Genomic DNA, 14,723 nt, shown 5'->3' on the forward strand with positions numbered 1-14,723 from the left:
CAGTTGGTTAGCACATTGTTCCAATACTCCAAGGTTGCAGGTTCAATTCCCAGTCAGGGCACATACAAGAAACTCAACCAACGAATGCATAAATAAGCGGAATCACAAATTGATGTTTCTCTCTCTCTCTTTCAAATCAATACATAAAAAATTAAAAAGGAAAAGTATATGGCTAAACAACTAGAACTTGGCACAAGTCCCTACTCAATAAACTAGAATGTGTAAATCTCCTCAGCATGGGAAATTATAATTTCACCCATTATTGACATAATTCTTTGCCTTAAAAATAATCTTGATTTGTCCTTTCTCTCAAAAAATAAGCAGTCTAATACAGGTAGGAAACAAAGAGCTGGGTACAGACACACTGCCTGGGTTTAAGTCAGCTTTGCCACTTGCTGGCAATGTTAAGAAAACATTGAGCAGTTTTCTTAACCTTGAGTGGCCTCGTTTAGTCATCTGTTGTGCTTTTCTTATCCTCATCTGAGGACATTTTTTCATTGCTTTTACAGAGGGAGGAAAGGAGAGAGTGAGAGAAACAACGATTGGCTGCCTTCTCATGTGTGTCCTGACCGGGGATCAAACCTGCAACCTAGGCAAGTACCTCAACTGGGAATCAAACCCGAGACCTTCCGGTCTACGGGACAATGCTCCAACCAACTGAGCCACACCAGCCAGGGCTGCTTCAGTTATCTGTAAAATGAGACTAACACCACCTACCCCTCAGACTTCCTGAGAGAATCAACAGAAATGACACAGTAACGCACATAGCTCAGTGACTGCTTCACGAAAGCACACATTATGTTGGGGTACTATATCCACTGCTTCCGAGCGGTAGGTGAGCAAGGGAGAAAACAATACTGCTGGAGGTCAGATCAAGTCCAGACATGTGCTAAGTCCCTTTGTTCAATAACCACAAAGCACTGAGGTTCTTGTGTGTTTTTCCAGTTGAGCTGGCATCCATCGTGAGTGACAACCCGGGGGCACGTACAACATGAGGTCCCTGTACGGAGTCGGAAGACTGGGTCCCACAGAATTAGGTCTGTTTTCCCAAACCTGAGATGACTGACGGTGACAGCGTGGCGTGATGTGGTGTAGGCTCTAACAGTTCCAGCCATGAAATCAATGGCCTGTTCATTTAGATTAAATGTAAAATTATCTTTGGTGGGTTTAAAAACGTATCATTAAAACCCCCCAGCAAATCTGTGGATGAGATAGTAGTAGTAGCGGTGGTGGTGGTGGTAATAATAACAACGATAAAAATGATTCGTAGCTGTCATCAGCATTGTGTTTTCTATTTACAACCCTTTACAATGTGTGCAGTTCTGCAAGTTATCCCATCTAGGTTTTGCCACCCCTCTGTCAGGCTGGTAGGACTGAAGAGAAAATGAGGTTCACAGAGGCTAACAGACTTGCACTGAGGCCAACAGCACCCCCCCCTCAATTATTCTATGTTCCCTTATTATTCTCTCTATTTAAGTGCACAAATCCATTTCTTTCAAGGCAAGCATGTCAGAAACATTGCTCCTCTTGCCTTCCTGAGGCTCTGGATGTAGCAGACACTTGAAGTTAAACAAAAAAGGAAGAGAGTGACAGAGACAGAGATGCCCCACACAAAACTGGCTCTTCTCAAGATGCAGCAATAATGAACAGCTGGAGAAGCGTAAGCACAAGAGAGAAAGGACTGTGGAATCTCCGGGGCATGTTATAGGTTGAGTTGTGTCCCCTGCTCCCTTCAAAAAGGTATGTTGAGATCCTAACCCCCAGGACCTCAGAATGTGACCCCATTAGGAAACAGGGTTGCTGTGATGTACCAGTTAAGGCAAGGTCACACTAGGGTAGGGTGGGCCTCTGATCCGACATGACCGGTGTCCTTGTAAGAAGAAACCAGGTAAAGACACTGGCATGCAGGGAGAATGCAGATGGCGACAAAGGCAGAGATAGGAGCTGTGCACCTACAAGGCAATGCATGCCAAAGGGGGCTGGCAAACCACTGGAAGCTAGGGAGGGGCAAGGAAGAATGTTCCGACAGTGGGTCAGAGGGAACGTGGCCCTGTCACCATCTTGATTGTGTCCCTCTAGCCTCTAGAACTATGAGGCAGCACATCTGTGTTGTTTTAAGTTGCCCAGTTTGCAGCACTTTGTTAGGGCAGCCCAAGGACACTCATCCAGGGCCCAAGAGGATTTCCTTCTTCTGAGACTGATATGGAGCAACAGCAACTAGGATGTCTAAGAGTAAGTAAAGAGGAAAGTGTTTGGGGGTGAAGAGATCATTTGTAAACTTACAACAGACCTATCTTAAAGCTCCTCTATGCCTCTGCCCCTCTTGACACTGCAAACAATGTCCAACAAACACTGAATTCTTATTACCTGCCTTTCATGAATAATATCAGTACCATAAACACGCAAGCCCTGGCCAGCAGCAGAAGGTGATTAACAGAATTGCTGCCTTGGTTGCTGGCTGTAGCTCCACGCTCCCAGGAAGGGGAGATGCTCTTTAATTTCAGTCCTGGAAGGGCTCTCCCAAGCACTTTTTCAAAGTTTACAGAGGAATAATTACTACCTGGATCCCAGTCATTTTTATATGTGTTCTTTTCATTTGCTTCTCACACGGAGCCTTCGATCTGCTAAAAAGGAGCACTGTCTGAAACGACCTCAGGGAAGGAAATGAGGCCTGTTTACTGGACCTGCAGCACAAAGATACACACCAAATGTTGTCAAAATAACTTTCAGGATAAGACCAAATCAATAAAAGGAAGTTTCCATCAAGCCTGTCCATTTACTTATAACTTGTCGGTTTTCCTGTGTCCTCAGGTCCTAGTTCCCAGTCTGGACAGTCAGACCTGAGGTGAACCTAGAGCGTGTGCACTGAACCTCTCGGATGGACCATGTGTAACCATTGTCGTTAAGAAAACAGAATGCCGTACACAATGTCATTCATTCTTTCCTTTAGCCAGGGTTTGCCTCTCTCTCACAAAGAAGTAGGGCGGTAACGCCCACCCGCACGAGTCTCAGGGAACCACTCTGTCATCAGAGTCCAATGCTGGACTCAGCGGAAGGAATGAAAAATCATTCCTGGGCCGAGGCCTGGGTTTGGCTCAGAGCCTGGCTTAGCCATCAACTACAAATTAATCCCAAACTCTTCCCCCTGAAGATGCTTCAGATTTTGCTTATTTCTGAAGATACAGCCTGGTGTTAAGAGTTATCTTCTTGCAGGAATGAATTCTAAAGCCTACTACTTATCTCCCACTAGACAGAGCAGAGAATAGATTATTCTTTTGTCATCTAAAATTAGGGATTAGGGCCCTGGCTGGTGTGGCTCAGTGGGCTCCGTGCTGGCCTGTGAGCTGAAAGGTGGCCAGTTGGATTCCCAGTCAGGGCACACGCCCGGGTTGCGGGCCAGGTCCCCAGCTGGGGGCATGCGGGAGGCACCCAATTGATGCATCTCTCGCATATCAATCTTTCTCTCCCTTCCTCTCTCTCTAAAAATAAATAAATAAATAAGAACTTTTTTAAAAAAAGTAAAATTAGGGACTAGGAGGAAGAAAAGCTAAACTCTGGGAATTACCTTCTAATAGTAAAAAGCAAGGAAAAATGTGTCAGTATCAGGTGCTGCCATACTTCGTCACTACAAACCCAAACGCAGAGTTCTCTGGTACTTCCCAGTTCCTCTAGGAAGTCAGCTCTCTGTAAACTACACAGAGGACTGCAGTGGACGTTACCTGGACAAATCCACTGTAGAACTACAGCAACCCCAAGTCGTTTATTCTTTTTAAAAAGATCATCAGCTTTTATTGTATGGACAGTAGTCTTCCCTAATGGGCGGTTTTACTTTCCACGGTCTCAGTTACCTGAAATCAACCGTGCCTGAAAATATTCAATGAAAAATCCCATAAAGAAATAACCCAAAAGTTTTACATTGTTCACCCTTCGAAGCAGCACGATGAGACCGAGCACTACCCTGCTCTGTCCTGCCCTGCAGGTGACTCATCCCTCTGTCCAGGGCGTCCGTGCTGTCCCCGTTACCCGCCGGTTAGTCACTCGGTAGTCCTCTCGGTTATCAGATCGACTGTCACGGCACTGTACTGCTTGTGTTCGAGTCACCCTTATTTTATGTAATAATAGCCCCAAAGCACAAGAGTAGTGATGCTGGCAATTCCGATCTGCCAAAGAGAAACCAGGAAGTGCTTCTTATAAGTGCAAAGGTGAGTTCGGCACAGTAAGCTACTTTGAGAGAGAAGGAGAAAGAGACCACATTCACCTAATTTTTATTACAGTATATGGTTACAATTTCTCTATTTTATCATTAGGTATTGTTGTTAATCCTACTGTGCCTAACGTGTAAATTAAACTTTATTGTAAGTATGTATGTATGTACGGGAGGCAACACCGTGCACGTAGGGTTCAGTGCTATCCGTGAGTTCGGGCCTCCACTGGGGTCTTGGAACGTACCCCCGCAGCCGATTCTCATTATTCACAGTCGGCGTGTCCTGTGAAGTCTCCACAGACACTGACCCGGTGGTACAGAACCACTGCTCCCAGGGGAAGTACAAGGCTAGTTTTCCCACAGCCTCTGGTCACTCCAAAATACTCACTTTTCAAATCTTTTTTTTCTCCTTTCTTCTTCACATTAGATAACCTCTATGGCTCTATCCTCAAATTCTTTTATTCTTTCCTTGGTCATCTGCATTCTGCTTCTAATTCTATCCAGTGATTTTTTAAAAATCTCATATATCAGCTCTGGCTGGCGTAGCTCAGTGGATTGAGCGTGGGCTGCGAACCAAAGTGTCGCAGGTTCGATTCCCAGCCAGGGTACATGCCTGGGTTGCAGGCCATGACCCCCAGCAACCGCACATTGATGTCTCTCTCTCTCTCTATCTCCCTCCCTTTCCTCTCTAAAAATAAACAAAATCTTTAAAAAACAAATCTCATATTGTAGTTTTCGATTCTAGAACTTCCTTTTGGCTCTTTTCTAATCATTTCTATTTCTGTGCTGTGATTTCCTATCTTTTTATTAATTTGCAGGCATATTTTTCTTTTAATTAATTGACGATAGATATAACTGCTCTAAAGTCCTTGCCTGATAATTCTAACATCAGGATTATCTTTGGGTTGGTCTCAGCTGATTTTATTTTCTACTGAGAATATGTTCCATTTTCCCGGTTTTCATATATTGAGTTATTTCAGACTGTATCCTGGACATCATGAATATTAAAATATGGAGACTCTGGATTCTGTTCTTTTCCAATTAGTGCTTTTATTTTTTTACAGCAGGCAATTACCTTGCTTGGTTCAGGGGTCAGCCAGAGATGCACACAGACAGAACTGGCGAACCCCTCTCTGGGTCTCTCCCTTCCAGGACTCTCACCCTCCCTCCTGCAGCTGTAGCTTCCCCAGATTCCATCTCTGGGGCTTGTGTACTGCCCCACACCATGCCCCTCTCCTTTCTTGGACAGTGAATAAAACCTTTATGCTGTACCCTTACTTCTCTTTGTGAGTTCTTTCACAGCCCACGTCACTGACCACCCTAACATACTGATGGCCCTTATGGGGACATTCTCTAGTTCTCCCTCCCCTCCAGCCTCCTGAGACTTGCGACTAGGGGAGCAGTGGGCAGCGGAAGCTCCACCCGGGCCGACCCCCTAACCCTGTCTCTGTGAGGTTTGGGGAGAGGGTCCTAAATCCTTCTCCATCTCTCTGGATTCTGCGGACAGCCTCCTCCTCACCCATCTTCACAGCTAGCGATCGATATAAGAAAACTTGTTTTTTTCCCTGGAACAATTGGTAAATTATACCCTCATAAGCAACATTGAAACATTTATATATTTTCTCCCTACCTAATCCCTCCAGAATTCGGCAACTATCAGTGAAGTCATGCCCGGACTCTGGATGTCACCAGAAAGCCTTAGGGCATTAAGATTGACTTTTGAAGCCATTAAAAGCCTCTTGGAGAAATGGCCTGGTACCTTGCTTTGTCACCTGGCTCATGGCAGTCTTTCCAGGTCTGAAAATTACCAGAAAGTAAGAACAGAACTAACTGCTCCTACAGCCACAGGCGGAAGATAACATCGGAACAAACTGCAGCCTCTGGTTACAATGCCCCAAGAGCCCGGGGGCCACACAACAACATGTCCCCCTTTTTTTAATCCAATTATAATCCAATAAAATCTCAAAGCCCCCACCCCTCAATGCTGGTGTATCTCTCCACACCATGCCCCTCTCCTTTCTTGAAGAGTGAATAAAAACTTTATTCTTTACCAAAAAACAAACAAACAAAAACAACCCTCTCTGGTTCCACCCTCCAGAAAGGCCAGGACTTCTCCACCACTGTCCCAGTGCACTGCACTCCTCGGCACACAGACTTGGCTCAGAGAAAACGGGAACTCACCGTGTGCAGCACCTCTTCTCTAGGCAGGACTCCCCCGTGAGAACCTGCCTGCTTCTGAGCACGCTCCAGTGTCTTCAGGTAGCTGCCTACTATACTATACACAGAGTTTTCAGTTGCTATATGAAGGATGGCCTGTCTAATAGGCGAGTACTTGGCCACCATTGCCCCAACTATTCATCATTGTCTGGAATAAATTTATAAATATGGATCTTCTAAACATTTATAATACTTAAATAAGTCACCTTGCAAAGACCTGATTCAGGAAGACCTGTATATTAGGCACGATTTTCTCATTCTGTCACTCAGCTCATCTTCTCCATGTTGCGGAGGGCTGTTATTAATTCTGAGGCCATCAGAAGATAAGGTCTAATCATAGCTCCTTTCCTGGGTATCCTAGTAAGTTTAATTTCCAGCAAGGGTAAGGCTAAACGGGCTTAAAGGAGTGTCCTTCCTGGTTCTGCTAGGCTTCAGGCTATACTGGGAATGAGTTATAAACACTTGTGGTCATAAGACCAAAATAAAGCTAAGCAGAGAAAATAAGTATTTCAATAAAAAAAGTGAATGCATGCACCCCCTCCTCAAAGGTGGATATTGTGTTGGCAGCACAAAATTTTGGCTACTTTCTTTCTTTCTTTTTTTTTTTTTTAAGATTTTACCGTGTATAGTATGTACCCACATTTTGTGCACATTATACATGGATTCTACCCTCTATTATACCCATGTATAACGAACATCCTTAGATTCCCTAAAAGTTTTAGGCAAAAAGTGTGCATTATACACAGATACATCGTTGCCTCTCAATAGGCTGCCTCTTGCCCCCCAAACTGGGGACCCAGCCTGCAACCCAGGCATGTGCCCTGACTGGGAATCAAACTGGTGACCTTTCAGTTCATAGGCCGGCACTCAATCCACTGAGTCACACCATCCAGGGCCTGGCTACTTTCAAATTGGAAGGAGGACCTGGCTGGAAAGAGGTAAAAGCTACCTCATGAGTCAGCAGTAGTGACGCCTTCCCTCTCGGATCCCAGTCTATTGGCTGGTCTTCTGAACCTCTGCCTCTTACTGGACTCTCTGCCTCCTTTTCAAGCTGCCAGAACCACAGGGGTCCTTGGCCAGCACATCTATGAACAATAGAGAATTCACTGAAACCAGGGATTATCTTTTGGCACTCTGTTGCTTGAGAGCTAGTGATTAGAAGGGGGGAAAAAAACAAAACACCAAACTTCATCAACAAAGTGGCATTTTCATTTCAGCTGTTCCTGGGGGCAAAATAGAGCAGTAAAGAGAAATCCTAGATTGAAAGCTTTGTGGTTATCTCCGCTTCTCATTAAAGTGGCCCTGATTATAATCACACCTACGATTACAAGATTTAACACACCTGGTCTCAAGGATGCCACAGGAAGAGGAATCATACATCCACCCTCTCTCATTTCCTTTTCTTTATTCACCGAGTAAGCACAATTTATAAATTTCAGTAAGTGCAGACTAGAGCTGTCTGGGAGACTAGGAGAGAGGTGTTTCATTCACATGGCTTTTTGCAAGTGACAAAAATCTTCCATGGCCACAAATTATTTCAGTACTGGTGAGACAAGCAGCGCTGCTTTCCTTGGCTACACACGGGTGTTTGAGAAATCTGGATAGTGTTTCTTTCTATTTCTTCTCTCGCTTTACAAACCAGACACTGCTCTGCCACACTCTCTCATTACTGCCTTTTCCCTCTTCCTCAGTGAGAGTGTGTTGCGCTTAGAGAATGCGGTAGCCTTATTTTAGTAGAGTTGTATCATATTTTTATGTAGATTTTTATCCTGAAATAGCTTTACATTTACAGGTAAGTTGTGCAGATGGCACAAAGTATTCCTGTACACCCCTCACCCTGCTTCCCATATTGTTAGCAACTTGTATAATGATGGTTTATTTGTCAAGAGTTTTGTAGACCTTGACAATGGGTGTGAAACACTCACTCTTTCTTAACTCCCCCTTTACAGCAGATTCTCAACAAGATCAGTGTGTATTCCACAACAAGTTAATTATCTGAATTACTGAGTTATGATCTGTACGTCCTCCACTCCCATCAAGGTCCTAGATAATAACTAGGGGGTAACTAATGAGTCCAAGCTTGTACAAAAATGGTGTCAGAAACTTGATATGGCAAAATTCCAGCACGAATAAACCCTGTGTGTCTGACAAAACAATCACTCTTCTAATGGCTTCACTGACACCTAGTTAAATACTGACATGCCAGCCACAGATGAGCATTGTGGATGCTAGTAAGTGAATTATTTATGCAACCTCCCTCTACAAAGTCAACTGGGAATGTGTGTCCATTAGGATCAAGAAGGATATTAATTTAGAGGTCACTCATTGTATGTATTAGCTCACACACATACAGATATAAACACTGTCTTCCTGTGTTTGCCATACACCGGGGAGAAATCCAGCCAACCCACCCGGAGGAGGAAAAAAGTTTAATTTATGCAGCAACTAAAATCTCATGGATTGAACTCTTAGCTAGAAAGGGAACATTCTGAACGAGGCCCCTTAGTAATTCAGAATGAACTACTATGAGCCAGGAAGACAAGTCACTAAAGTTCAGGTTACAGAGGCAGTCTCAGTACATTCCAGCCAGGTCACCTTGGAACCCATCCCACCGAGGAGAACGCCAGGACTCAATCTATAAATTTATGCTCCGGTTTTTCTGTAGCGGTTAGTGTGTAATTTGCCTACTATGTACAATTTCCTGTTACAAAATCCCTGCTTATGGATTCATCCACATGAGTCAACCCAGGTGAAAGGGTTGAAGCCTGCCCTGGTGAAAGGAAGACTGATAAACACACAAGAACCAGAGGTAAGGAAATTGCAAATGGGAAGAAACTGGCTCACCTCTGTAGCTTTCTGGCTGAGTCCCCGAAGCAACAGCACAATCACATGGATGGCAGCTCTGCGCACTTGAACTTCATGGTCTGTTTTAGCCACGGCAATCAGGCAAGCTGTTACCTAGGATAGTGAGGGAAGAAGTCAATAAAACTCAGGACTGCACAATTATATAAAGCCTCTCAACTATGTCCCACTTTCTACACATCCATCAGGAACAATCTGGCTCAGAGAGTGGTGGAGAGTTTCCATTCTCAATAAAGAGGAAGAGACCTACTGGTAGAGATCTTGATTTAGTCTTTCTCAGGGAGAAAAATGAAACCTGGTTTGTAATTCAGGAGGGAAGTTAGGGAGTGGGAAGGGATACATATATACAGTCATGTGCAGTTTAACGATGGAGCTACCTCCTGAAAATTGTTAGGCAATTGTGTGGCTGTGCAAACATCAGAGTGAACTTCCACAAACCTAGAGAGTATAGCCTGCTATACACCTGGCCATATAGTGTGCCGCCATCTCATATGGGGTCTGTCATTGACTGGAATGTCATTTATGCGGCATATGACTGTACAATAAAAGTATGGTCAAACGCAAATATTTCCTCAAAAGTGGGAAGACATGGTCCTGGCCGGGTGGCTCAGTTGGTTGTGTTCATCCCGTACACCGAAAGGTTGCAGGTTTGATTCCCAGTCAGGGCACGTGCCAAGGTTGTGAGTTTGGTCCCCGGTTGGGGCGCATGTGAGAAACAACCGATTCATGTTTCTCCCCTCCTTTCCCATTTCCTCTCTCTCTAAAATCAATAAAAAAAGTTTTTTGTAAATCCTTGGGTGAGGATTAAAAAAAAGGTGGGAAAAACAGTTACTTGCCCTGCTCTGGAGACACTGAATCAGAGGAAGAAAAGATGGCCCCAAAACACAGCCGCATCTGGGGAGTGAGGACCACAGAGTCAGCTAAGCAGGCTTCAGAGTTCATGTTCAGGCCTGGCATAAAGATGGATGTGTCACCAATGAAAGTTTCTGCCCAGGGACAGAGAAATACGCAAATATTCAAACTGATCTCCTTTAGCATGTCCAGACTTCCCAATCCTACAAATCCAGCTAATACTCCAGGTGAGTCACCAGGAACTAATTCCAGAGACTCCCTGCCTGGGCTTCTTCTTTTGTGAAATAGGTCTTCCCGTGCTCATTTACTTTGACAGATGGCTCTAGAACAGAAAAGACTAGAAATTACCTGCAAAGCAAGGTACCAGATATGTAGCTAATAATTATATGTAATAAAATGAGAGTTTCTATACCCTGTACCAGCAACTCAGGCATAAGAATATTCCAAAACTTCAATCAAGAGATCACACTAAAAACAATAGCAACAAACCTTTCTGAGGCACTTGTGAAAGATTTAAAAAGAAAAAGCAAAAATTTTAAGACTATGACCAATGGCAGCACAAACTGGAAGGCAAGTAAATTATTCAATTGATCCCTCACACACTTTGTTATTGGATTTACTGTGTGATTCTGTTTCTTGGCCAACTGTGGAGGAATTTTTAACCACTATAAGAAAATAAACAGATTGTGTACTTGGAAACATGTATAAATACATACTATGCTTAAAGAATGGTTTTTAAAAAGGTTTTTAAAAATACAGGCACAAATGAAGACATAGGCTTGTGCAGAAATTTTAACTATGTGGGTTGTATTTTTCACAGCTTTCAAGCAGTTGGGCATAGTTCAAAGTGTCTAATTAATCAGCGATGGCAGAGAGATGAGAAGTAGCTTGTTCTTAAATATAATTGCATCTGTGGTGCACTGGCATTGAATCACATTGTACAGCTATTAGATAAACTTGCAGCTGGCAAGTGAAGGGAAACCCCAGGAAAGTTCAACTCTTTGGGGGCTGTTTTTCAATGAGACCCTGCAAACTGCTCCACCCTTGACCTGGGACACCCTGACCGAAAGCCATCAGTGGCTTCCATGCCTCTGGCGTTAACAGTGGAAGCCAACTCAGTCCTAGGAGGAATTCCTTGGGCGACCTCCAAACAGGCAACAATATAATAGCTACCTCCTCTTGCAGGCTTAGTATTTACAAGGTAAGAGCTGAAATCAGAGAAACAAGTTAGAGCTAGGTCTGAGTATTTCTTGACACATGAAAGTTCAGCTTATTCTTTTTTTATACATTTTATTTTTTTTAAGATCTTATTTATTTATTTTTTGAGAGGGGAAGGGAGGGAGAAAGAGAGGGAGAGAAACATCAATGTGTGGTTGCCTCTCCTAGGCCCCCCACTGGGGACCTGGCCCAGGCATGTACCCTGACTGGGAATCAAACCAGTAACCCTTTGGTTTGCAGGCCAGTGCTCAATCCACTGAGCCACACCAGTCAGGGCAAGGTTACTTATTCAGTCTGATAACTAGAGTGTGAAAGCCAGCACAGGGCCATGCAATATGCAGGCGCTCCCAAGCCTCTTTGCCTGCTTCCCCCTAGGTTTTAGTTTTGGGCCCATCTTTCCAGGTTTGGCAGACCAAAGCTTCCTGGTCTAGAACCCTGCTAGGACTGAGCTTTGTCACCTCTGTTCTATTCACTATACTAAGGAGACCATGCTCCTGCCTCACCTCTCAGTGTAAGGCCAGGTCTAACGACATTAGACATTTATTCTATAATTGGGATCGGCAAAGGCATTCTGGCTGGAAAAGGGCTTCTGTAGCAAGGCCAGTTCTTGAATGACTCACAGTACCTCACAGAGGTATTGGAATGGTTTCCTGATAGCTACAAGCTATGAGTGATTTATGCACCAGACTATACGAAGCCCATCTGCAATCAGCCAGCCGAGACAATCTGGGAGAGTCCTGTGAACAGGAGAGCGTTCATGAAACTTCCTCAGTACCTCTGCCACAAACACCCAGTTCTATGAAACATATGATGGTCAGTTATGCAGAATGTTTTTAAAGCATTAGAATTTTAATATGATCTTACAGATATCACCTAGAAATAAGAAAGGCCTTCTGCTTTTCGGGTTAAGCTCCCAAAACCAACCTGTAATGCTGCTCTTCTTGCAGGCAAGTGAGACAGGCCCCTCGACCAGCACTAGAGCAGGGAGGCCGCATGGCCAGTCTTTTCCACCTGTCCAGTCTGAACAAGTCACTCCCACGGCTGGTCTCTCTAACCTCCAACCCCAAGGATGTACTTAACACTGCCTTCCACCCCTAAAAGCCTTGGCAAATAGACAGATGATGTCAGGTCTTTACTAATTTATGAACTGGTGTAATATTTCTATTCCACTTCTGAGTCCTCCCGGAGGACAGAAAGCCATTCACTCTGTGTGATCTTCATGTCGCCTGCCCTAAGGGACAATGTACCTATTTTAATAAACCATACTATGTAAGGCTTTTTCTTCATTGGCTAAATTATGTAAATCATACCCACTTCTGAGAGCCAGACGGAGAGGAAGATGATTGCTTTGGAGACACTAAAGGTTGGCTGAAGCAATCTGACACCTGATGGGTGCCAACAGAAATAAGGAACATCACTTCCCAAACAGCTGGCACACACCACACAGGATCAGAACTATATAAATAAAGAAAGTACAAATGGCAAGATTATAAAAAAAAAAAGAAAGAAGGAAGGAAAAATAACCTTGGAAAATTCTAGAAGGGAGGTACCAAAGTTGAGAGGTATGTATTAAGAAAGCATGATTTCAATTTTCCAACTGCATCCTCATCCCTTTTCCTAACACTCCTGTTGTTAAAATTCAGTTGGTCTGCTAACTAGTCTGAAACTAGACCATCCGTCCCTTTATACTGAAAACTAAGAAACCTTAACAGCAAAGGCAGTGTGGTCTCTACCGCACGTGTGCTCGGCCCGCCCGGTCACCCTGCCAGGAACGAGCACCGTGGTTGGCGGCTGCCTGAGCTCCCTGGAGGTTTCCCAGGACATCCACTGAGTCCGCAGCTCAGGGCTCCACGTGCCCTCCCACTGCACACACCCTGTCGCTAAGAAAGCTGCATTGGCTGTGGAAAGCGGGTAACAAACTCAGACCACGCAGCGGGATCGCAGATGGCAGCTTTGCATCAGATCTCGAAACGCAGCTTGGTGGGCGCCACAGTGAAAGCGCGCTGCTCCGCGCTGTCACCCGGGGCACATCTCATTCGCTGCGCCGAGGCCGGGCCTCTCACTGTGGCTGACATGAATCATATTTACTTCTCACAGAAAACAATGAAGAAGAAAGAGCCTATCAAGATTTGGTTTCAAGCAACATAGCTCTTGACAAGAGCAAGAAGGAACTGGGAAAAATGATGATGCTCTCCAAACAAGTTAAATCTTGACATCAACAGAGAGGGGAAACCTGAATTCCCAGTATGGAGAATGGGGAAGAGCTGATGCTGTCCTTTACATCCCTTCCCTGCCAGCCAGCACTGCCACAGCACGGACAGTCCACAAATCTGGACCCTGCCTGACCAGTCGGACGGATGGCTCTCTGCAGATACCTGATGGCTGTAACCTTGACCCCTAGATCAGATCAGTTTAGGAGTTCCTATGGTTTGTTCAGTTTTACATCAAAACAGATTGCGCTCCTCCTCTGCCTGGCTGATACTTGATCAATGTAACTTCCTCACCACCCTAGCCCTTCTGAGGGGCCCAGCTCTGGGTTCCCTCAGCACCCTGTGCTGCTTCTCTGACCTCCCTCTATCTAGTTCACTGTCACTATATTCCGGTCTTTCACACTCCACTGAGATTTCCCCAGGGAAACAGACTGGGTCCTTTATCTGTGTCCTCTAACATACCTGACATCTGTCAAATGCTAATGAAGGAGAATTTCTTCAGACTGCAGCCAAAGACAAGTTTTCCCAAAGTTAAAGTTCCTTCTCTACCAGTACATAGTGCAGCTAAGCATTTCTGAGACGACAAAAGACTTCCAGAGCTTGCATGGGGCACTGGAAGAATGGTCATCAAAGAAGACACAACAATCTTTAAAATAAATTAGATCACTTCATTCCTCTGCTTTGGCTTCCGATTTCACTTGCTGCAAAAGCTGAAGTTCTCACATGGCTCCACTTGGGCTGTGACCTCCTCCCCAGTTCCTTCCCTTCCCCTCTTCACTCAAGCCACGCTGGCCTGGCTGTGCATCAGGCCAGCTTGCTGTGCTTGCTGAGTCAAGCCCACACCTGCCTCAGGGCCTCTGTACTTGCTGCTCCCTCTGCCTAGAACACTCTCTGCCCAGGTATGTGCCTGGTCAATGCCTTACTTCCTTCAGGTCTTTGCTCAAATGTTACTCATCACTTTTCCTGTTCATCCAAGTTCACATACAATAACAAGCTCCCTTCCTGCCCCTTACTTTGCTAGATTTATCTCCTTAGCCTTTATTCCACCAACCACAGTACACATTTGTTTACTTGCTTGCTTGTTTGTTACCTAGCTCCCCCCTCTAGAACGTCAGCTCCATGAGAACCGGAACTGTGTTGTGCTCGGAGCCGGATCCCCA

The 14,723-nt window shown here is 44.8% G+C and overlaps 1 protein-coding gene across 2 annotated transcripts in view; it reads right to left on the minus strand.

Moving 5' to 3' along the window:
- Window positions 1–14,723, minus strand: part of TANGO6 (transport and golgi organization 6 homolog) — a 133,892-nt gene that overhangs the window by 16,642 nt on the left and 102,527 nt on the right. For both annotated transcript variants that reach the window (XM_045819056.1, XM_045819057.1), the window contains exon 17: window positions 9,266–9,379. In XM_045819056.1, coding sequence (XP_045675012.1) covers window positions 9,266–9,379 — 114 coding nt within the window. The remainder of the gene's footprint in view (window positions 1–9,265; window positions 9,380–14,723) is intronic.

The sequence above is a fragment of the Phyllostomus hastatus genome, unplaced genomic scaffold (genome assembly GCF_019186645.2).
Source record: "Phyllostomus hastatus isolate PE091 unplaced genomic scaffold, TTU_PhHast_1.1 phas_scaffold_345, whole genome shotgun sequence".
Lineage (NCBI taxonomy): Eukaryota > Metazoa > Chordata > Mammalia > Chiroptera > Phyllostomidae > Phyllostomus > Phyllostomus hastatus.